The sequence below is a fragment of the Ceratina calcarata genome, unplaced genomic scaffold, assembly GCF_001652005.2.
Source record: "Ceratina calcarata isolate Rehan_Ccalc_2016 unplaced genomic scaffold, ASM165200v1 scaffold554.2, whole genome shotgun sequence".
Lineage (NCBI taxonomy): Eukaryota > Metazoa > Arthropoda > Insecta > Hymenoptera > Apidae > Ceratina > Ceratina calcarata.
In genome coordinates this window covers 216,212-241,433 of record NW_017176727.1, presented here as the reverse complement: position 1 = coordinate 241,433, position 25,222 = coordinate 216,212, and the positions used below count along the sequence as shown (strand labels likewise).

At 37.2% G+C, this 25,222-nt stretch overlaps 2 protein-coding genes across 3 annotated transcripts in view; one reads left to right on the top strand and one right to left on the bottom strand.

Moving 5' to 3' along the window:
• The window catches only part of raskol (Ras GTPase-activating protein raskol), a 256,389-nt gene extending 241,137 nt beyond the window's left edge, over positions 1-15,252 (bottom strand). The window contains exons 1-2 of the mRNA XM_026816986.1: positions 15,178-15,252; positions 14,121-14,639 (exon numbers count right to left, since the gene is read on the bottom strand). Of these exons, the coding sequence (XP_026672787.1) occupies positions 14,121-14,169 (49 nt within the window). The 5' untranslated portion in view covers positions 14,170-14,639; positions 15,178-15,252. The remainder of the gene's footprint in view (positions 1-14,120; positions 14,640-15,177) is intronic.
• A 45-nt stretch (positions 15,253-15,297) lies between these two features.
• Positions 15,298-21,317, top strand: Rop (Syntaxin-binding protein Rop). Of its 2 annotated transcripts, none has more exons than XM_018031626.2 (11): positions 15,298-15,378; positions 16,698-16,991; positions 17,694-17,797; positions 18,188-18,336; positions 18,434-18,649; positions 18,719-18,817; positions 18,902-19,109; positions 19,205-19,453; positions 19,532-19,722; positions 19,837-19,991; positions 20,061-21,317. In XM_018031626.2, exons 1-11 carry the CDS (start codon positions 15,351-15,353, stop codon positions 20,120-20,122), a joined length of 1,755 nt encoding a protein of 584 aa, XP_017887115.1. In that variant the 5' UTR covers positions 15,298-15,350; the 3' UTR covers positions 20,123-21,317. The 2 variants fall into 2 exon arrangements, with proteins under 2 accessions (XP_017887115.1, XP_017887116.1); XM_018031627.2 differs by lacking the exon at positions 17,694-17,797 and adding an exon at positions 17,269-17,372.
• Positions 21,318-25,222: the final 3,905 nt, after the last annotated feature.

Genomic DNA, 25,222 nt, shown 5'->3' with positions numbered 1-25,222 from the left:
TGCACAACGAGTAATGAGACAGCGCCTCGGTACACGATAAATTATGTACTGGCACGCGATGAGTTGTTCCACGACAGAAAGAAGTGGAACGGTAAGCTTCAACGAATTACTCTTTGCCCTTGATCGCGATGATTACTTGTAACCAGTGATAACGAGATAAAGTTGTCCAGTTGTCGAGAACAGATAAAGCTTGTTCCCATTAATGAACAGTTGCGAAAGGGAAAACGAAAGGATAGTAATAATATACATTCGCATGAATGATGAACAGTAAGTTCAAACGGAAACGTACAACGTTTCATCTCGTCTCTGCACAATATAATTACGCGTGGTAACGTGTATAATAAGAGTTGCGAAACGATAATTCGAGGGATTTCGAATTTTAACAATTCATAAATTTCTTTAGAGCTGGGAGCAGTTACGCAACGGTATCCTTTATCTTGTTTGAACTAATCAAATGAAAACATACATAGCTATCATTGCAAATCATGGAAAACGAATGAATAATTCGTTGATCGTTGTTTCACATCACTGGCTACTGAATAGGAAAAATTGTATCGCATGGGCAAACTTCGCATCCTTCGTGCCTAAGATCCTGGTTTCTGTCGTAAGAATATGCTTCGAATTATTACTTGGGAGTCGTGAAAGACGTCCTAGCTTTGTTGGATTTAACCAGCATATCAATCAGTGAACATCTTGTAAAATGGAAATGCCTTGTTCCCGAACGGTGAAAAGCGATGTTTTCCAAAGATTTACAATGGATTCGGCCGAAAGTAATGATCCCCGGGCACGGACGCGTTCACAAAACTGCGTAATATATATAGGCGAATACTGAACACGTGTATAAACATCAATATGCTACAACGTCGGTTCGCAGGATGGAAACGCGAGATTAACAGTGCGATAAACTGTCAACGGGAATAGAGGCGATCACGATTTACCGTCGATGGGAGCGAAGGTGGGCGAAGCGACCACGTTACGGTAACTGACTTCGACATCGATTTATTCCTTTGAATGCGATGGGTAGAAATGAAGATAGAAAATACAATCGCGCAAAGTAGATCGAGCAAAAAGAAGAGGCCGATTGCAAAGTGGAAGGACTGACTAGCAAAAGTTATAACGTGAATTGAGTTTGATGCTAAACCAAGACAATTCGGTATGATTGATGAAATGCCTAGAAATTCTGATGTAAACAAACCCGATACTTCCTACATGTAAGACAAGTGCAATGGCATTGTGAGTGAATGAAAAACTCCACAGAGAGATTGGAGTGATGCATGAAAAATGAACCTAATTAGAGCTACGTGGACAAAAGGAAGCGACGGGAGCCAGACATAATGGAGGAGCAAGAAGAACCGAAATGAACGGAGTAGCGGAAATACGGCGACTGAAGACGTCAACAAAGTAGACGTTGTACTCGCTACTGTAACGATCTGCACGTAGGAGAGACCGGAGGGCAATTTCTAGCACGATATTGTTACGTGACCGGCAGAGAACCGGTGTACGCATAATTATTATGCGGCACATTATGTCGGAACTGGTATTATTTTTTCATCCCGTCTGTCGACGAAACTCTTCCCCCTGAAGAGTGTGGGATCACCATGACCTGATGCTCGTACATCATCGTATCACGGGTCTATCGTGTATCATTCGCTCGAGTGTTCAGACAGGCTTAATTAATTAATTGCACGGGTTTCCGGGATTAGAAAAACCGGCTGCGGCATTTCTGCTCAGAAAACAGAAGAAACGAACTGTGGAAGATTCTCGCCAAGTTCAAAGACTGCTATCAGATATTTAAAAACACTACACGATATTAATATGAAATTAAAATTGCTAATCTTCGGGAATATTTTTTATTCACTTTTGATAAATATCCATCAATATCCAGTTTTCCAATTCGTGTATCTACCTAACTTTACATCAGTACGTAGCTTCGCATTTGACGAGGGAAAAAAGAGGCTGAAAATTGGTTTTACGTCAATTTGATGATTCAACTGGTACCGTTAACATCGATCGCAGATGCAGATATAATATTACGTATACAAGCGTACGTAAATCAAGATAGATTGCGTGTATGTGTATTAAATTCGTTGCCGTTTGCTCACCAATTAACGATAGTCATTCTATGGTATGCGGGAGTTTCTGCCGCAATTTCAATTACGCAGGGCGTCGCTTATTTAATACCGTTCCGCAGGATACAAAAGCTACCCAAAGAAAGAACAAACAATTCGACACAAAACATTTTCATTATTAGTGATGAAATAAACTTTATAATTAGTGTTGAAAGAAACGTTGTACATGACATAGGAACTGTGAATGAACAACCGGAATGAACTAGACGTTATCTAGTGTTTAATATTGCGTCGACATCAACCGTTTTAAAAAGTAAAGCCACAAATTTATGGCTCTACGACTAGCGATGTCATCGATCTTGTAACCTTTAATAAATATTTGTCCAGGACTCATATTGCACACAAAAGTTACTCGCGTTTGTCTAACTGAATGTTATTGAAACTTTGGTGAGGACAATGCAATGCATGTATATAATATCCAAGCAAGTGAAAGATGACAATCGACCGACGTCTGCTTTCTTTTTAATTATAGGAAATGCGTTTTTCTAAGGTACATAAACTTTTGGGATTGACTATATAGCCAATACAACCTTAAATAGCCCCTTTGAGTCGAATGACTATAGATTTCTTTGCTAATAAGTATTCCATATTAATCGCTGATATATCGTGTAACAAAACACATTGTTTCAAAGAGAAGATTGAAATTTATTAATTTATAGTTGAATATTGCGGAATGATTATCAAATAAAATTTTTGTCAACCACTTATTAGGCAGGAAGTACTATAAACCCGAACTCCTTTGCAATAAATCATATCTTACTCTGATCATAAATACAGAACATAGTTGCAAGTTGAATAGACTGTATGCTTAAGCGATCCACGCCGCGCCACGGGGGGATGTTTTATTTGCATCATCAACAACAGCCGATTTCGCCAACAATTAAGGTGCCGCGCTACGATAATTTATTGGCAATAAATTTTTCCGCGACTCGAGGTAACGGTACTCCGTTTATAATTGGATCGTAAGTACCGAGCTGTCGCGTAACACCACCTATTCGTTCGGTGATTCACTTTCGAACAGCCTTACCGCTTGCAATAAATCAGACTGCCAGGTATACAGAACGCCAGATACACACGTATACATATAGAGATCATGTGAATTCATTTTTCCATCGTATTCGTAACTTTTGATATGAGTGCATTTTAACTGCACGCTGTAAATTAGCGCTTTTCATCGTGGTCGTTGAAAATCGCAACGACCTACATTCCGCTTGTTGTAACTTCCATATAGAATAACGATGAAAAGCATCCGACGAAAAGTTGATCCGTGGAAAACCGCGTCTCGATTCAAGAACGTGCTTCTCGATTTCTCGGGTTTCTTTTATCCCACCACATCTTTTTACACAATTATCTTTAAATTCTTTGTAAAGCAATAATAACTAACGACTTATTTAAATATTTGCCTATTGAAAAGACTTTTGCACGGAAAGAAGTCACGTTTATGCAACGATACAATTATTCTTTCCACGCAAAAAGTAAAACGAGATTGAAATGATTTTTTCATCGGTTGCCAGGATATGAAAAAATCAAAACAGGCCCTAAACTACCTAAATTGAATTCACCCCATTTTCGACCGTACAACCCTACCAGCTGTTGTGCGTCATTCGTTGTAGACTATACAGACGTGTATACGTAGAGGTATCTATACTATATATGTGCTCACCTGTCGCATGATACCCGAAGCACGTTTATACACGCGAGTTTACACGTGGCTAAATTAGCATTCGACAGACCACGCATCGCACAATAATTGACACCGCGGGAATGAAACAATCTGGGACATGATCTTTCTACCGTGGAGAAAATCGGAAAACCTGTTTGCGCCCAAACTGGTATCGAGGGGTATCGATATCTGTACCCGATTACCCGTTGTTAGCGTGCAAACACCGAATGGAAACTGAACATCCCAAAAAGACGTGTAAACACATATCAATGGCAAATTGCCGATACGGCTTTTTACAGGTAATAATAAAGTGATGGAACAAAATTTATGATAATGGAATTACATACGAGGAAAGAGTTCTCAGTACTTGATTTGTCTCCAGTGCAATTATTAAGTAAATATTTCTTATCCTTGACAATGCACGTGAATTCAATTCTCAACCGGTAAACATAGTTCACTCTGTAAATTATCACCTGTGGAAAAACGACCATGGATATTACGCAACGTGTTACATTTATTTTTAACGCTTCCCGAAATGATTATTTCTCAAGGATAAATAACGTTATTGAAAATGAAGCGCATTTGACTTATATTTAAACAGCCGTTACAGAGCAGTTCTATTTATTTTATTGTTTATATCAAACATGTTTGAAACGTGCAGCGTTTTAAGAAATTAGAATTCAGGGTATACTATTTCATACTGTTCAACAGTTAAAACAAATACTGGTTCATACTGTTCAACAGTTAAAACAAATACTGGTTCATACTGTTCAACAGTTAAAACGCGAAATCCGTTATAATAGTTTTGACTACGAATCGAAATCCTTAAAAAGTGGAAAGGAGCGCAGCGTGTGTGTCGCATGACTAAAAGTCTGATTACATTCATTGCGCGTAAATTCGCGTACTCTCGTAGCACGAAGATTGATATGCAAATGTGTCAAGATGCCCGTGTACCCGTGCTCGAAATCCAATTTCACCTCGACGTGACTCACGATTGCGTTACTTCGTATGGAATCGCACGATGAGTCACGCACCTCCCGGTCACCTCTGTCAGAATTCGTGTTACCTTTTTACCAGGTTTTTACGAAACGAGACATATTTTATCGCCGTTTACACAGGAGCTTTGTTTCTCGTTGAGATCGCCGAATAAACAAACAAGCAGAAAAGAAATGAAATTCGCAAGCGAAAATTTACGAGCATTCGTCACATTATTACGTTTTAAAAATTCTACGAGCATGCTAAGCCGAGTCGTAAAAGTTCAAACAGTCAGTTAGAATTATTGCGTGTACTTTGAAAAATGTACACATATTGTATAATGCTCGTTGAACGCTATTGAACGACAAGAACGAGAATCAAAGTTGTCTCGAATCAAAGAAAACTGTTTTACAGAATTAATTATTTGCTTATTTTAGAAAAAGTCATACAAAATTTTAGAAAACAAAATGTACTGAAAATGAATAATGATTACAAGAAATGCCAAACAAGTCATGTTGAACCCTCTTGGTAGATCTAGTGTTAAGTAATTATTCTCCAACAACCACGAATCTCATTTCTAATTAACCTTCGTTGTCCACTCCGGTTAACTTTAATGCAACAGTTATGTACCTACTTATAAAGTTTGAACGAAACACGATAAAGCAAGTGTATCGTTACAAACTGTATGGTCATCGAATTTGTAATCGCTTTAACCGAGACAAGCCAAACATGTGCGAAGTATCATGAAACAAGACCGTCCACGAAATTACATCCCATCCAGAGCCAATCAAACACCTGCCAGCCCTTCATTTAACTATTAAACATGCATGCATGTCTCATGGGATCGGTCGGTTAACCATAGCGTGTGGATAACTTTCCAGTAATTTCGGCTCGCGTCGAACACGAAACGATCAATTAATTTCTTGTCGTCACGTCTCGCGTATCCCGGGCTATTTAATTACCTTTAACGTCCCGCCCTTGCCTTTTCGTCTATCAGGATGCAAAGTATCTATTAGTCAGACCTATCCTTTGCCTCCATTAGGTAATAAACTCGGTATAATTATCGCTGGTATCGGTGCACGTGCTTTCCTAGGGAAAAACAGGTCCGAAAAACGCCAACTCGAAACACGCCAGAGATGCCGCGATTGCGACGCGCGTGTGTTGAAAACCGTTTACCTAATTTCTGGTCCTCGGTGATTGCACGGAACGTGACCAATTATCGAGCCTCTCGACGTCTTCTCCCGACTTCTCTGCACCACCCGGACGACCCTTTTTATCGGCTCACAGACCGCTACGCCCGTGTCCGACACGCTGCGTTGTTTATACCTTAACGATTCTGTATACAGATTAAAAACCGCGAGTCCCCATCCCCAAAATAATTGCCATGATGTGAACAACTCCGCGGACAACAAATTAGGAGTCGTATTGTTCGCAGCTAAAATTATTTGATATGTTATACTTTTTATTTTTTATCCTAAATAAATACTTCTAAGAGATTTTAAAATCCTAGTTACAGCGTATTATTTGTCCTAATTGATCCCAAATAAATTCCATCAAGTCTGTAGGTTTACTTTATACAGAACGCGATGAGTGTCTCTTTAATTTTTAAACAAGGCAACCGCGCGCTACCATTATCGCATCATCTTTTCTAGCAAGTTACCTCAAGTATTTCCACGATTTTTCCCAGTTGCTCTCGTCACGATTTCTTCTATCCGTTCGCAATATCTGACCGGTTCCCTTGAGAACCGTCGCGGTTGAGGGTTATAATAGACGAAAAGAGCAAGAGATATACGAGAGCCGAGTGTCGTTAGACTCGAGAAAGCGAATCTTCGTAGCCGAGTGGTCGTGGTTGAACACGATGAGTGCAGGGGTTAACGAGATCCTGATACTTTGAATAGGCCATTCGCTTTGCGGGGGTATGCGTTTAAGTCGAATTCTAAGTAAAAGTCTTTGATCGATCTCGACGAACTGCTATAGGCAAAGATGCAATGCATTTCTATCTTCGGGTAAACTGATTCACTAACAGTGAAGTTAGCAAGTAAAAAGGAATAGTGAAACCTATCAGTTAAATAGTTAATAACAAGTCGAATCGTGATGAGCCTATATACGGTTGAAATGAATTCATATTGCAATTTTTGGATGTCAAATTGCAAATCTATTACATTACTTGGATATGTTTCTATTGCTAAAAAGCGCGAGGATTACCGTTTGTTAGTACCGATTCCGCGTTTCACAGAAGATGATAATATTTATACAGGAAAGAGACTAATCTGTTGAATATTGTTTGCCGAGCTGAATCTTCTCACAACACAGTGGTTCGTCGATTTACCTTCGTAAGGTGTCCTCGTAAATCATTGTGGGGGTGTCATGGCCCGGACGCAACGTGCACTTCCTCGTACGAACGATATACATGCGGCTAACGGAAGCGGCTAACGTAATATGTAGCTGGTCGTGCCCCGAGACATTGTCTTTTGCTGCAGGTTACCCTATGCGGGAAGTCCAGCTTACGAAACTGCATCGCAAACGAGACGAAAACTCGGTCTACTTAAATTATTAAAGCCAATGTACAATTCGTGCTAGCGCGTTACTGCAACGTCATATTGGTTTTATGTTTCTTTAACAAATTGTACGTTATTGGCGTGGGAACTGTTTCACTCCTGAGTGGCGGAATGAAATTTAGTTCATTTTAAAAAGTAGTTAACGTGAATTCATGTTGAAAGCAGCCACTGTGATCAGCCGTTAATAAGTACTATATTATACTAACTAAGAATGTATACTAATTGTAGTCTAATTAGCGTTTCAATTTGAATGACCAAGTCTCGCTCGGTAATTGATTAACCTGCTTAAATCCACCTTTTTAAGGTAACAATAGCTCTTCTACTTTGCCAGGTAAATTCAATTCCCCGTTCCTAGTTTCTCAGCGTTACAAAGAAAAAAGAACTCTTGTTTATGGAACACCTATTTTTACATTTTACTCGTGTATCGCGGAATGGCTTGTAATCTCTTTTCGTGGCTGTACGCGAAAAAGTTTTCGGGAGGGAGCTACGCGCGAACCGTTTTTACCAAATGGAATTTTCCTCTTAATTTTCATCAAACTTTTCCTAGACCCCATGACGAGTAAAGTTCCCGGAAATTCACCAGAATGTTGTTCTTAACGGAAGGAATTTAACGTGGTAACATCAATACGGTCGCGAAAATTTTCGGAGGGAGCGAAGATATTATGAAGCTCCTCTTTAGTTAAACGAAAACTTGAAATTCTTGCAGTATGTTCCTACTCTCATCTTCTGTCCAAGAGTAAAGTCTGCGTATCACAGTTAGATCAATATACGTACTAAAACTAATTTCTCGACTCTTCAATGAAGTTGACTCTTCACTGATTGCGAACATGATCTGAAATCCTTGTTTCGAAAATGAGACGAATATTAAGATTAAGAAATGATTCTTCCATTTCAACTTTTTACAGATCTAAACTAATAGAAAACAGTGCTTAACCAAGAGGATAACGTTATCTATCTTTGTACAACCACCAAATTAAGAGTATCAGTTTCTCTCTTTATTAAATAGAAACAATTGGACTTTACGATAACTCTTCTCATTTTTCATGGGCAGTCAGCTCGTACCGTATATTACTGATCATTACGGTGAAACTTTTCCTTATGCAAAATGGAAAAAAAAAACGAAGAACGCATTGACGTTGAAGGCGAGGATGAGTAAACACGTAAAACAAATTCAAAGAGCAAAGGATAAGTTAACCACGAGCGCGCGGTGGATCGCGAATATTGGGAAATTAAGGAAACGTCTGTTCGTAATAATCATAAATCCCCCTCGTCTGGTCCGCGATGAGGTTTTCACTTTCGTCGAGACGTCGTCGGCGAAGTAACGTTTTAACACAGACTCAATTTCATCCCTACGCTGGCGACGAATCGGATAATTAATCCACGACCTTGACTAAATGCGTTTCACGCAAATCGTCAGATAACTCCAATATTCATCTGGGTTTCTTAAATCCTAAATTAATATTCTTAAATCAAGGATTTTTCACCATTCGCAATAATATTTCTCAATTATTATCGAATTATGTTTTTTTTTTTTACAACAATCATCTTTAAAACTATTATACAAAAAACGTTTCTTCATGTGTAAAATAATATATTACTGACACAAAACTAATTAACATCAAGTTGACACCACATTCTCTTCTGAACGTAATCAGAGGCTGGTACCAGCAGGGTTCATTGTACGCCACTGAAACGTGACTTCCGTTTATACCTTTCGAGATATATCAGAAGTCACGTTGATGTAACAGCGGGGGAAGGACTCGGAGATAACGTCAGAAATTTCCGAAGTCAGACCTATTGTGATATCGTGCCCGTCCGAAATCTCTTTTCCCCTTCGCTTAGATTTGATACAACAAGGAGGCTACCGCGACACGACACAGGCAGAAGATCGAAATGATTTTCAGACGCTATCGCAGTTTCCCTTTGAAACTTTGTAAAACGGGAAACTTTCTTCAATCGATATTACTCGAAGTCGAAGCCCCGACTAGTATTCGTGTATTCACAAACTGATATGATCAAATCGTGCCTATATAATTTTTTCAAACATGTTTAAAAAAATGTATAATTAGCAAATTGTGTTAATCTTCCATAAACCTTTTATTTTAATGCACCGCATTTGTAGACTCTGTCATTGAGTGATAGTAACATTAAGCGTAGAGATACGACCGTGTCAACTTCGAACTATGCTCCCAAGTTTTCAAGTAAAATTCTTATCTATTCGGTTCAATTGCATCGCGTTCGTTCGATTAAACCGGTACGAAACGAGCTCGCGAGATCAATTCAGAAAGTCGCGCGATCTATACTCAACTTATACATGCGCTTACTAAACTCCGCTTTTACAATTTTTATATGTATGTTGTCCTGTACAAGATACGATACCGACAGTCAAAGCGAAATAATGAATAGCTGACCGGCGTTATAATAAAACACTAAATCTGAGGAATTATACTTTACAAAAAGGAAATGCAAATAAATCGATAAGTCTAAAATTAACGAAACGCTTGCGCAACAAGAAAGATAAACAAACGAATTCCAACGCGCTCACGCTTACAATGCCCGCCCACGCTTCCGATTTAAAGAAAATACGGAATGTGATAATCCTCATACTATAGCGTCATTATCCTATTAAATAATGTAACACGTTATCGGCGTCACGTAAATGGATTTTTCTGTTAGACGATACATTGGCAGGATCTGTGAATATTATTATTGTTGTATACGAAAACTATTTGTGTAAATGTGAAACGGTCATTTGCGAAACTCGTACGCGGTCAGCATGATACGTACCCACATAATTTGTCGCTAGTATCAATCAGGATTAACAAGTTTTTCGCTTTTTCAATCTGCAGCATTCTTTGATCGCTAAATTATACATATATTATTTTCACGGTGCAATATGCAAATGTCATTTAAGCACGAGTCCTTTCGCCTTACAGTAACCTGATCTCATCCAAGTACATGCAATTCTCTCTTACTGGTATATAGCTTAATATACTGTTCAAGAAAATAGCAGGCTACAATTAGGGCAGTGTCGTAAAAAGAAGAATGAAGAACTTTCACTCGAGGTTGCACTAACCGTTCCCGTGTTTGCATTAAAATGTCGTTAATGAAAGAAAGATATTAAAGAATTATAATAATTCCTGCCAAATACGAAAATATCATCTAATCTACGCTATGATTACGCGCCATGAAAATACCGCGAGCAACACGAAGGAAAAAATGTATGAAATTGATTCAATTCAACTAAACTATCGAAGAGGAGGAAGAGGAGAGAAGAGCCGGTGGTGGTACATATCTAAACGGCCGGAGCGCGCGTTCGTGAACCCGGGTTCAAGCTTTTACGAGCGTGCTTACAGCTGGATCTGTCGCGATATCGTTTACTAGGAACACCGATGCAATTACACAATGAAGTACTAACGGCAATAGCCGCGATAAACCTGCACGGAACGTTGCGGACGGAAGCGCGACTCCGCTCGGTTCTGGCGTGTATACACATGAACTTCGAACGTATCGCGAGCGAACGAAGCAGCGCAGCGGCGCGTATGGAAACGTTATAAATCACGCAATAAATCAATTATTTATACGCGTTTGCGGTGAGCGTAACGGGTCGAGATCGTGTAGGAGTAAAGGGAAACGTGACTAGAACTACCATGTTATGTGTGCGTTACGGTTCCAGATTAAGCCGGACCTAGTTGCTTTAAGATACTCGTGCATGGGAACGCGCTAACATCAAATGTAATTCACGATCGTGCGTACACTGTCTCCGGAGCCTATTCTTATAATACAATCAATAAAAATTTTGTGCGCAGTGTGATAGGTCGGAGGTCTCATGAATTACACGTTTCGCTTGTGTTTGCATGTTCGCAGGATTATCGGCAAATAGCAACGGTTAATGAGCAGCAATAACTATGGGAAAAGGATTAAGCAAGGATCATCGAAATGCAGTGGACCTACAATTATTTGAGATGAACCAATCTATAGATAAAGTCAAACGTGATAACATAATTTTATGCATCGAATATGGAAGGCGTTTCTCAATTTATATTACTCGTCTTTTATGCATTGACGTTCGATATGGTCTAACGAAATTATCGCGACGACTAATTCTGTTTCCATTTAGGTCGTCGAAATTTAGATTTCCGATATTTCGTTCATAATTTTCTGCCTCCGTATCGAGAGTTCACTAGGTAAGATGGATTTCCAGAGGAGCATTATGTAAACCTCTCGAGTAATTCTCCCAGATGTACGGGACAGGTGAACATTTTCCGCTTTTACGTGATTTACTCGCATCGTTCTCGTTCGAAATCGGAGAACAGACGGGTTAGACTCGAAGTAACCCGTACCTAACGTGGGTAACCCGTTCATGTCACGCGCCGAGGAAACGCTCTCCATTATTTTGCAGGTGTGCATGCAAACACTTCGGATAAAATACGACCGATCCCACGGCGAAAGTACGCGAGTCAATAATACCAGTTATTAAGATACTTCCCACGACGATAAAAGAGCCAATCTCGATTTCACCTAATTCTATTCGGTAACTAATTATTCACGTACCGCGCAAGAAAAACGAATAACTCATAAACGGCTCAATCAAACTAATTGCTGCTAAAAGAGAACAGGTTCCGTCCGCACTTATTCTTCCTTAACGCAGACACTTGTTCCACTTGCGAACAGTTTATTAGTCAATTAATTCTTCTAAGTCTAATTAACAGTCTTCTTTTGTTTCTTATTGTACTTGCATATAAGTCTAATTAACATTCTTCTTTTGTTTCTTATTGCACTTGCATATTGACCTAATAATAGTACGAGAAAATCTATAAAATAATTGTTCGCAACGGAAACAATACATGTACTGTCTTATTCAAAAGATAAAGAGATTCTAGCGTCCCTGTGAACGTCGTGAATTGAACCACGTGGTCACGGGAGTATAAGTAGTACCATAAATACGTAGTAAACATGAATGGCTAAATCTACCAAAAAAAATTACAACTTACGAGCAAAGTAACACGTAATTCGTAGCTACAAACCACCGCTATATTTAATTATAACAGAGTATGTGACAAATGCCATGTCTTCTCGAACAGCCCAAGCTACGGAATCGGAGGATGAACAAAGTGGTCAATAGAAACGAATTAATTCTCGCAAATACGTTGTGAACAGAGGATGTGTACAAATTCGTACAAGAAACGTTCATTTGAAGACTGGGGCAAAAACAAAAAGTCTTTGCCACACTGGGGATCAGCCATCAAATAGATATGTTTTCAGTTTGATGCAAATGAGAAAACCATAGAGTGGGCAGACCAGAAAGGAAAAAGAAAACGATCGATTGAGAAACCTCTCCATATTCTCGAGTTCCCGGTAAATGAAAGAGCGGCGGTGAAAAACATGAGGGAAGCAACCGAGCGCAATCGAAATAATCGTTCATAATCGATTCAATCACGTTGCGACCACGTAATAACTGTACTGTAAAATGATGAACGTTCTACCCACGCGCTCTAATTATTTGTTCATTACAAAGTGTCTTACGTGGCATATTTTTAACAAAATCTGTTGATACAAACGAGACTCTTTAGTGACTCATTCCGAAACACGATCTACTAATTACCGTTTCGGGTATAGCGAGCAATCCTTTGTCGTTTTACCAACGCGTGGCAGGTTTAGACACTCGAGTGATCTCTCTGTAAACGACAGCAAACTGCACGGCGATTTATTGCACCTAGCCCGATACATATTCATTGGACGTGTTTGAACGTCAAGTAGTATTCGGGCTCGTCCGGAAAACGCGCCGCGTTGGTGCCACAGCTCGGAAACGAACTTTGAGTGACGAGCTGCCAAGGTCGTAAAAATCGAATAAATGCCTCACCCTGTGGAGAATAAAAAAAAAGACGATCGTCAAACTTGACGACATTAGTTTGCAGACAATCGCCAATAAAGTACAGCTCGCACACTTTTTCGCTGGTTTTTGTCCCCGATCGATCGATCCCTTTGGTATTTCACGTTTCACGTGTTGAAAAAAATAACGTGAAGTACAGAATTTTCGGAGCACGCTGCTCTTTTTCCGAGTAAATATCAAATTGTTAAAATGTCATTTATGGAAGTACACGAGACCAAATTCGATATTTTTGTGCAGCGTCTCCGTTCACCCCGTGACCTACAAATGGGCGTTGGGACATTACGTAATCCGAGACAGTTCGCTTATAGCAAAAGCAATTTATTTCTATTCACTGGGAGTAACTACAGGTTCGAAGAGATTTTGGATCAGAGTATCTATGAATGAGAAATAGGTGGTATTCGAAATAATCTCAAATCTTTTAACTCGAACGATTGGTAAAGTAAACAATTGTTAATACAAAGGAAACATTCTTCATTCGCGAAGGAAGAAACGTTCGTCTGTGAGCTATGTTTACACAGAGATAAACGTAAAGAGACTATCATGAAGTAAGTGTATGACATTCCTAGGATAGTACATGGAGAATTTTCGTACAAGATGAATCATCAAATCCTCCTTACACTTGTTATGCAACAAAGCGTATGTACCCGGCTCAAATGCCGGTTGGCGAAATGAGCGGAACAAGCGTTTTCGTAGTAGAAACGCACGTGCATCTCAAAGGTCCGATGCATACACACTTTTGTATATGTATACACAAGAATCACACATGATGATCTCCCTACCTTGTTCCAGTTAATCCTTCAATTTTACCCCTTTTCCTACTATTTACCGAGAACATATGCTACGACCGCGCATACGAAATAAATATAACGAACAACAGAGAAAAACAAAGAACTCGTACTCACCGCAGACGTTCAGCCAACCTTCGACTCGGCAGGGATACTCCAGTCTCATCGTGAACCACTGCTGCTGAACACCGAGTACCAAGAGTGTATCATGCAAATCGCACAGATCACATAAGAAAACGAATTTGAATGGTCCCGGTAAGTTCGGACGTGTTATCACTGTTAAACAATATCCGCGGCACACATTACTATGGTGCGTTGACGCGGCGACGAGACACAACGATGCGATGAGCGGACGTATGTATTTATACGTATATTATTTTTGACCTCAGCGCGGAAACACACGCGAAAGGAACGATACACGCAGAAATGTTCAAAATATCGTTCTTGCCGGACACGAATCGAACACACTGTCTGGCGTCACGCGCGCGAACCGACAACACGACCCACACACACCGGCGAACAGATCCGAACTAACCGAACGAACCCTCTCTCGTCCTCGTTGAGCCGGAGCCGATCTTCTTTCTCCTTCTCTCTCGTAGCGCCACCCCGTCTCGCTTCTCAGGTAGTGCGCTCATCCTGTGTTGGTATTTTACACAAATTTTATGTAATTAGTCAGATTATATCGCTGATTTGAATTAGTATGTTTCTTAGGTCGTTCTTAACAATTGAGTATCCACGTTTGTTACCTTGCGATCTTCGAAACAATTTATACGCTTTAAAATGAGACCTGACTTTCTGATTCGACTTGTCGAAAATACGAATTCGCCATTTTAGATTTTCAAAGAACTGATAGATTTCAAGTATGTTTATAATAAAATTAAGAAATCAAACCACATTCTAATCTTGTCTAAATATACGTAATTATATCGCTTAGTTTACTTCGCGATTTGGCGATTCCACGATTGTATTCGTAACTATCACACGTATTAAACAATTCTAAACGCGATAGTGTATTTCGGTTAATAATTAACATCTTGACTTTACGTAATTTCGTCAATCTCAAGTAAAATGTTGCAATATTCATAAATATTTATGATATTCATCACGATCACTTTGACTTCTTGTACCTGACTAATTTAATAATGTAAATAAAAGAAACTTTATCAGCGCTTACAGTGCACAGCTTAGTCAGCAGTAGTCAGTCGTCAGTAGTGACGGTCCAGCTTCATCGACTCGAATGAAGCTCGGTTACTATAGATGATCATGGAGAAGATGATTTTAAAATTATCTTGTTCTTCGTTCCTAAACGCCACCTGGTGACCAGATTTATAGTCAGTCACCAGCAAAATGGCGCTCAAGGCACAAGTCGGTCAGAGTGAGTAACAAAAAATAACGTAGTTTTTCACGATATAAGAAAAATTTTGAATGTCTTTCGTATTACAATACGAAAGAAATATCGTAGATTCATTTTACAAGAAAGTTTTACAGCACATGCCACTGACAGAACGTGTAACCTCTAGAGGGGCGTATGTGCTGTGATGACTTCATCGTTTACGTAGTGACTGCTAGGCACAAATGTCAAATTCGTTTTAAAGATTTGCTACTTGTAAATTTTTCAGAAAGAAACTAGCTATGCCATTTTAATAACATAACGCACAAAAGCATACGCTTATGAAGCTGTCAATTTATTAATTGTAGACATTTACTTTATGGACATTCTATCTTACAGTAAATAGTCATAATGTATCGAGTTAATTCTTATTTGTGGTGCAAATACACATTAGAGTATATTTGTCTTCTTCAGAAACGTATCCTTTCGTAAAGTAATTTTGCATAAGTATTTGTAAGTCCTAAATTACAAGCAAAATGAAAATTAATAGCGTTATTAAAATAACCTTTAAACATAACGTAATTTTTAATGTATTTTAGCATACAAATTGAAAAATTGGGTTTCGTCTAGAAGATTCTAAAGTAGATGAACAATATATATGTATATCTTCTAATTTCTTGATTGATGCTTTAAGTTTTTTGCAAATCACATTATTGAACAAATCATTAACTGCAGAAATAATATTTGTCATCGAACAAGTAAAAAGCATATGTTATATTTAGATAAATGTTGTGATACATTTTACCAAATATTAGCACTAATTAATACACATTACGAAATATCATAACATTATATCATGGATATAAGTCTATATCAAATAATCCAATTAGTAAATCATTACACAGAACGATTTGTGCATAACAATGAAATTTCGATCATTAATGATCTTCATCTCTGTAGATGATTAAAAGTCATTGATTCATATCCTATCTTTTTTATATTTTATTCGTAACGGGGCTCCTTATTCGACAGATGCGATCCTGACTAGGGTGACGTCATTGCTTCATAAGAACGATCAATACACATTGAGAGCGCGAAAAATGCTCGATTTTAAATCCATAAATCACGATCGCATACAAAATTATATAATCATTTTAACAAGCAAGTCTTACATGCTGACGCTTTGTATTGTTACTTGTATCAATATAATTTATGTACCACATTCTTATCATAATTGTAAATATATGACAATCATTGATTCATGTGGATTGAGAAATGAATTAAAATGATGATCCAATATTTCTTCAGTCATAGATAAGATATTGATGTTATAAAACTAATATGATATGCAATGCATCTTACAGAGATTATGAATGAAGTCATCAAACAAAAGAAACCGGGAACTGGTGGCCAATGGCGAATTTTGGTGGTCGATCAACTGGCTATGAGGATGGTGTCAGCGTGCTGCAAGATGCACGATATTAGCGCGCAAGGCATCACCTTGGTAGAAGACATCAACAAGAAACGGGAACCTCTGCCAACGATGGAGGCGATTTATCTGATTACACCCTGCAATCCCTCCATCCAAAAATTGATCGAAGACTTCAACAATCCGACTAGGACCACTTACAAGGTTGCCCACGTTTACTTCACGGAAGGTACGTTGTACATCGTATCTTCCTGTTAGATTATTACAGACGTCTGCATAAGGAAGTCTGTTATTCGAAAAACTTATCTCCATCCTTCACTCACACTTATTGGCATTAATAATGCCAAATAAAGTAAAACTACCCTCTTAGATAGTCCTTTGAATTTTTATTTGATTTTACACTTTTAACAAACAGGAAATAATAAAGAAATTTTACAAGAATGGCCAGCCTGCTACTTTCGATGATAATATAATCCACGTGACATTTTAAGTGTATCTCTTTACAGCGTGTCCCGATGAGTTGTTCAAAGAATTGTGTCACTCGCTGGTAGCTAAACGTATAAAGACACTAAAAGAGATCAACATCGCTTTCATACCATATGAGGAACAGGTAAAGCAAAGGAAACTGTAACAGCGATATCAAATGTCTGATAAACGTCACGTTCTCCACGGTGGCGGTCACATGTTCGCACACGTATATACACAAAATACACATATGTTACATACAGCCCTTTACAACATACACATAACAGAGACCTATCTATCCACTCCGTTAATTCACAAGCCTACCTTTTAATTTTTCAAACAGCGGTCACAACAAGTGTTAACACGATCTTTCGACTTTGTCCCCTATTGCTCCCCTATTTTGTACGATACACACATATAAAGCACGTACTAACGACGGAATGCGTTCATGCTTGCACGCGACCAGTGTGTCCGGAGGAGCTGTTCAATGAACTCTGCAAGTCTCTCGCCGCTAAAAAGATCAAAACCCTGAAAGAGATCAACATCGCTTTCCTGCCTTACGAGTCGCAGGTGATGATTAAGAAATGAAACAGTCGTAGCTGCTAATAGTAGTTGCAAATCGCGATTAGCAATACTAGTTTCAATTTTCTAAGTTTTCGTAAACGAAATTATCTTTCAGTTCTTTAGTTTACGGAGTAGAATATAGGCGAAAGACTTCTGTATTTATTACCGTTTACATGTTTGTAATTGTTTTTCCTTTTCGATTAAATGAATTATATTTTTCGTCGCATGATCTGTCCTCTTGTCTATCATTATTCTAGTAACTATGTTTCTTTTGTCCGTATATCTTATATGTTATCCGCTCTAATTATATACACTGCTTCGAGCATAAAAATGTAAATATAGATGGAAATGTAACGATTGGCACGAAAGTGATAGAACAATTACATAAATTAACAGGTTTTCTCTCTGGACTCGCGTGAAACGTTTGCTTGCTTTTATAATCCTTCCTTTGCCAACTTGAGAACAGCCAATATGGAAAGAATAGCTGAACAAATCGCAACACTTTGTGCTACTCTTGGAGAATATCCATCAGTCAGATACCGAAGGTACAAAATGAGAAATCTACAAATGAAATTTGAAATCAGTAACTTAATTGCAAAACTTTATCGTGATCTTGTTTATTGATACATTTTACATCCACAGCGATTTTGACCGAAATGTGGAACTGGCGCACATGGTGCAACAAAAGTTAGATGCTTACAAAGCAGACGAGCCGACAATGGGTGAGGGGCCTGAGAAAGCTCGTTCTCAGTTACTTATCCTAGACAGAGGATTTGATTGTGTTTCACCATTATTACATGAATTGACACTACAATCTATGGCATATGATCTGTTAGACATTGAAAATGATGTTTACAGGTATGTACGACAGTTCACTATAAATAATTAATTTTTAGTGATATTCTATTATGTATTATTTGTTCAAAGATTTGAAGCATCAGCCGGCGTACAGAAAGAAGTATTATTGGATGAAAATGACGATCTATGGGTAGATCTTAGACACGAGCATATTGCCGTAGTTTCACAGTAAGTAAAATAATAATCAAAGAAGGTGATAAGAAAACTGCGATGATTATATTTACAAAATACGTTTATAAAATTTGATTCTAGGAATGTTACTAAAAATTTGAAGAAATTCACAGAGTCTAAAAGAATGCCGCAAGGAGATAAACAAAGTATGAGGGACCTATCACAAATGATAAAAAAAATGCCGCAGTACCAGAAGGAATTGAGTAAATATGCCACGCATTTACAATTAGCCGAAGATTGTATGAAACGTTATCAAGGAAATGTAGATAAACTGTGTAAGGTAGAACAAGTACGTTTATGACACTCGCTCTCACATTATCATTTTATTAAATCGTTTATTAAAAGTGACGTCTTCAATATATTTAATGTTTCGCGTTTTACAAGGATTTAGCTATGGGTACTGATGCCGAAGGAGAACGTATCAAGGATCAGATGAAAAATATTACTCCGATCTTACTCGACCAAAACATAAATCATTTAGACAAATTACGAATTATTGCGTTATATGTCATTAGTAAAAATGGTATTACCGATGAAAATCTTAATCGCCTAGTTAATCATGCGCAAATAAGTCAGGATGACAAACAAACCATAATAAACATAGCAAACCTTGGTCTCAACATTGTTGTAGACGTAAGTATTTTACTTTCACGGTTATATTAAATTTTTTCACTGTAAACTGATTTTTCAAGCATGCGCTTATGTTCATAGGGAAGTAATCGTAAGAAAGTGTATGTCATGCCGCGTAAAGAAAGAATATCGGAGCAAACTTATCAGATGAGTCGTTGGACACCGCTTATGAAAGATATTATGGAAGAAGCTATTGAGGACAAGCTTGATCCTAAACACTTCCCATTTTTAGCAGGACGTGCGGCAAGTTCGGGATATCATGCACCAACCAGGTATGATTGAAACGTATATTTAAATCAAACTTGGTCTCGGGGCACTCCTGTGTCCCTTGATATTTACAATAGTGCATGACATTTGTAAAATCTTTTACTGTATTTCGTTTGTAGTGCAAGATATGGACACTGGCACAAGGATAAGGGATCACAAACTATTAAGAACGTACCGCGATTAATCGTATTCGTCGTTGGTGGTGTATGCTTTTCCGAAATACGGTGCGCCTATGAAGTTACAAATGCTATGAAAAATTGGGAAGTTATAATTGGTACGTGTACATTTAAATATGTTGTTTAGTGCGAGTTCATTTCGAGATTAATTTGTAATTTTATTACAGGTTCTTCGCATATAATTACACCAAAATCGTTCTTAGAGGATCTAAGCAAACTTCACGTATAAGGGGCCACGTGTGTTGTAAAGAAAATAAAGGCACATTCCCGCATTCCTAACATGCCATTAGCTTTGGCTCCGTCAGTAATAGCAATTACACGAAATTCAATGAACGATCTCAATTTAAAGTATAAAATATAAAGTAAGGAAAAAACACAGTCAATTGTTTAAGTCGCATAGTTAGCTGGCCTCAAATTGAAGAGAAACATTGGTGAATGTCATATCATAAATATTTGGCTGAAATGTGAATAGCGCCAGAATGAATAAGATGTTCAGTGTCAAATGCCTGCGCGGATGAAAAAAATATATGAAGTTGATTAAACTTATTGGCAATACTGATATAAATCGCACGGAGGTGCTTAATGGTAACTTAGGTACGCGAATGATATAGCTCCAGATATCATATGTTATTCTATGTCATATTACCACCTTGTTAATAATAAGTGATACGTTAGGAATGAAATTTAATGTACCGTAGTGGAAAACCGTGATATTCGTGTAAATTGCTCGCTACTGATATTTCATTTTATTACGGCCCATAAACGACCGACTGTTCTACTATTATACAGTGTTTAGTGCTCGATTTCGATCTCGATATCGGCATTGTCTCTTCAATTGACGTAATGATTTGTATCATAACACAGATTCGTGTACGGCTTACTCATATTAATTTCAGTTAAATATATGATTTTAAATGAGTATATATATATAAAATAATATATACTTATTTATTTCACGAACGTTTAAATGATAGATGTACATTTCGTTATTTATAATAATTTTGTTATGTCGACTTGTTGCTATACAATTGTATTTACGTAGCACTAAAATACATATAGGACGCAACTCATATCTTATGTTAAAGTGCGCATTTACATCAATATGAAAAATGTCCAACTACTAAAGACTTATACTTGTTAAATGTGAAGTAAAATCTTTGTTGATAAGTACTTACGTGTTGAAACTTCTGCTGCACGCGGAAAACAAGATCGTAGATCTCTTTCGATCAGTGGAAGTTAGCCTGTTAATGATCGTAACAATTATTCATCGTACGTTATTTAAATGCGATTATTTGGCGGCGAAATTATTAAAAAGTTTACAGTATTTATTATTATATTTAATATATGAATATATATATATATATGTATGTAGATTGTAGTTCAAAGAAAATGTTCTGCTTATAAAGGCCTACAGTTTGCTTCAATTTTAGTTATTTTTTGTGCATGCACCATACACCGCACGCATAATATTAATGTTTTACAATTATGAAGAATTAATGAGAATTATCAGGAATCAAAACTAATATTTAATAAATTAAATACAACATATAAATTTGAACAAACGTTTGTGTAATTATTGAAAGTGTTCTCTTATCTATTATTCTCAATAGTTTCATTTGATTCATTTGGAAATTGTATAGCGGAATGATAAGTTCCTTTAATAGGGCGAGGTGGTAATGAAAATACCAGCAGGATTACTTTCAATTAGTTATTAATAATTAAACCTTAGCATATTTATAGTGATTATAATAACGTATAATATGCATCGTTTTTATCTGCATTAATAGTATACACAATGATATTTCTTATTCACTCTAATAGATCCGCAACATAAGAGAAAACGTCAAACATGATAATAATAATTCAGTTAGTATTTTCTCTATCAATGACTATATAATACTCTTTCACTCGATCTCACTCTTTCGCTCTTTCTTTCTCCCCTCTCTATTTATATTTATTTATATATTTATAATTTTTATGTATATGTATATGTAACATGCAAAATTATATAAACTAAGAAAGGTAATTCTGTATTTATCAATAGTTAATAACCTGCAGTAACTCTGTATTCACATTTGTCTCAGTAACAGTAATTCAAATATGTAATAAGGTCTCTTTCTTTTTTAGGGATTAATAAGAGAACAAACAGTATAATTCAATTTGACATTGTTAAGTAAATCGAGGTCCGAATAGAACGCAGTGGTTTACTTATATTTGAGATTTTACATTAACCAGTTTGTTATCCTTTGAATAAATATAATTTAAAATACATTCAAGAACTATTTTTGAAAGTGCTACTGATTTCAAAACGCAACAATTTCACGTAAACGTAAACGATTGAGAAAAATATACAGAGATGACATAGTCTAAGTCTCGGATAGTTTTCTTTTTCTTTTGAATTCTTTGAACGTTTGTGGATCGCATAAAATACGGGAAAAATGAGAAAGGTTTCTCTTGGAATAACACGATACAGTGGAAGTCAAGGGTATAAGCGTGCGAGCAAACTTGGCCTAGTAAACAAATTCTCTCTTACTTAACAACATCAAGCATTTCTTTATTTTAGCCATTTATTCTTCATTTCATCATTATTATTTATGTACAACCAGCTGAATGTTCTGCTATCGTTAGTCGTAATAAGTCTACTAAAACTCATGTGCCATTGGAGATGATGTGCGCCCGTGGGAACTTATATAAAAAATTATTTTTTGATACAGCAGAGTGATTTTGGTGTTACTTACGAATTATTACGTCTTTACCTAATAACTTATACTGAGATCTAGTAGGTTATACAATCTATCGGCCTCCCTTAAATATTACAAACCTTATCACATATATAGAGGTGTGTATTAGTACTTATTACCTTTTTTTATACATAGATATCTGTATATTCTGTTTGAAATTGCTGCCAATGATTTTCATTTTGTATGTACAATTAGAAATCACGTATTATACAATTATCATACCTAAACACACGCATTCTCTACTTTCTTTCCATGTTCACTCATTCCTATGTCCATTTTTATTCTCTCTTACTATTTCTCAAACTCTCTTTGTTAATCTTTTCCTTTTTAATATCTCTCCGTTTTTTCTCTTCTTCACCCTTTTAGAATTCGTGCCACTATTGAGCTCGTTATTTCTTTTATTACGCAACGTAATTTTATAATCGAAGGAGTTCTTTCAAATATTTGAAGACACTTGCGATTGGTCAGTCTAATGATACAATATCGTTTAAAGACAAACCAAAACATACGATATTACTTTGTCATCTAGCGCGGTATCCTGAGCAAAATAGTCCTATTTATTAGCGAGAACGCTTGGGATACCAAGAATCAAACAAATAGAAAGATATACACATAGGGAACGACGTTAAAAGCGTTTGCTGGAAGGTGAAACACGTACTCGTAGTACATGAAAAGTATTCAAATTATTGCAAACGATTTTCTCCTCGACAGAATATCATGCGTTTGATAATTCTCGACAGAAAAAAATCGATTGCTTTATTAAACGTGACGCGACGTTTCTTATTTTTTTACACACTTTCTAATACTTTATATTGTATGTTAAATTTCGCTATAGCATAACACCCATCGTACTCGAATATCAAATATATCGAATTTGCAATTAAATATGCCGATACATACGTTTCTTAAGAATCTTGCCCGATTATCAATGATCAACGTTCACAAACGGAAACTGCACGCTCATTATAGTCATTCTTAAACTCGAATCAACTTACGTTTACGACAATTCCATTATCTTCTCTACCGACGTTTTGTATCGAAAGAACACTGTTCGATTTAGGAGAACAAAATACCATGATCCCTCGCTCGCTCCTGTCGCGCAATGTACACGAATGACACCCTCGCAGGAAATTGTCTTACCGCATTAAGTGCACACAACAACAATTAACATATGCATGATTAAATCATTGTACATGCTAAGCCGTGAGCGATCAGCGTCATGAAATTGATTGTTTGAAAGTCGAGAGTCCAAGATTTGATCGTAAAAATCTTGAATTTTGATTAGGAAACATCCACTGAATAAGTGGGCATCTCTTAGATGCATATGTAAATAAACAGATCGTAAGTTAGATAGTCTACTTGTATTGCTAGAATTAGTATTGACGATCAGCAAGTGCGTGATCGTATTGATATGAAAACGCATATATAATATAAAGACCATTTCACGATTGGGTGTTTTCGTCGTATTTATAGCGTATTTATAATCGGCGACGGTCCTTCGCTCATCTCCGATACACTTAACAAAGGAAAGATCAGGATTGCGAACACCAGCGCAAATGCGCGTTAATATTTCCTTCTTTTAAGTCACTTGAATTCTCTTCTCTTGCGAGCCTGTATTCTTGCGCGATGCTCAGCCTGTCGTGGACAGTGACATGCACAAATATTTGTCCTTTTTACATCGAGTACTTAGTTTACGTCCTTTCAGTCGACGATACACCTTATGCTTAAAATCCCAAATTCTTTTTTCCTTGACCGATCATAATCTATGTCTATACAACTAGAACAAATCATACACACGCACGCATGCAATTAACGTTGGTTTACAAACGCAGACACTAACTTCGTAATCTTCGGCATTGATACACGTCTCCTACATTTTCCTGCTCGTTATCTTAACAAAGTTTCCTCTGGCGATGATTTCGAGGTACGTTCTGAATGAATGTATGTTCGAAAAAACTGAATGACCGTATCAAACCAATCTATAATTCGTAACGAAATCAGATATAAAACATACAATAATGAATTGCTTGTATACACTGTAATGTCATTAAAACCATTTGTCATTGAGGGTTATTATCGTAATTGGAACGCGCGTCAGAAAATGTTTCGTCGGAGTTCTTTCGTATAGATTCAAGATTCGTTTCCCTCTCTTCCGTCGATCGTGTCTTTCGGCAAATAAATTCGTTTTAAAAATTTTTTACATTGTGTATTTGACACGACCGACATCGAAAGCGGCTTTTTTTCCATCAGAAACGCCAAACTTTGTGGGGTTCCTTTAAAACAAAGTTATGCGATACGCTATGTAACAGATTATATCGAAATAAACGCAGAATAAATAAAATTAAACGCTACGCATTAATGATCTACTATAAATATCGAAAAAGTTTCGTCTTTTGACAAAACAAAAACAACGATTATTCTACATCAAAGTGAATCCCTTACGCGACGATCTTACGAACATCGTATTATCTAGTATGTACATTATTCTGATTATTCTTTGAGGCCGACCCGTCCAGCGAAGAAGTTACACGGCACTGTTTAATTCTCCAGCGTTCATTATTAAGAAAGCTGAGAATCGGGACTTGAAA

Coding starts and splice junctions, on each gene's coding strand:
- Rop (XM_018031626.2), top strand. CDS start 15,351: ATGGCGCTCAAGGCACAAGTCGGTCAGA. Junction 19,723..19,836: donor GGATATCATGCACCAACCAG/GTATGATTGAAA, acceptor TTTCGTTTGTAG/TGCAAGATATGGACACTGGC. Junction 19,992..20,060: donor AAATTGGGAAGTTATAATTG/GTACGTGTACAT, acceptor ATTTTATTACAG/GTTCTTCGCATATAATTACA.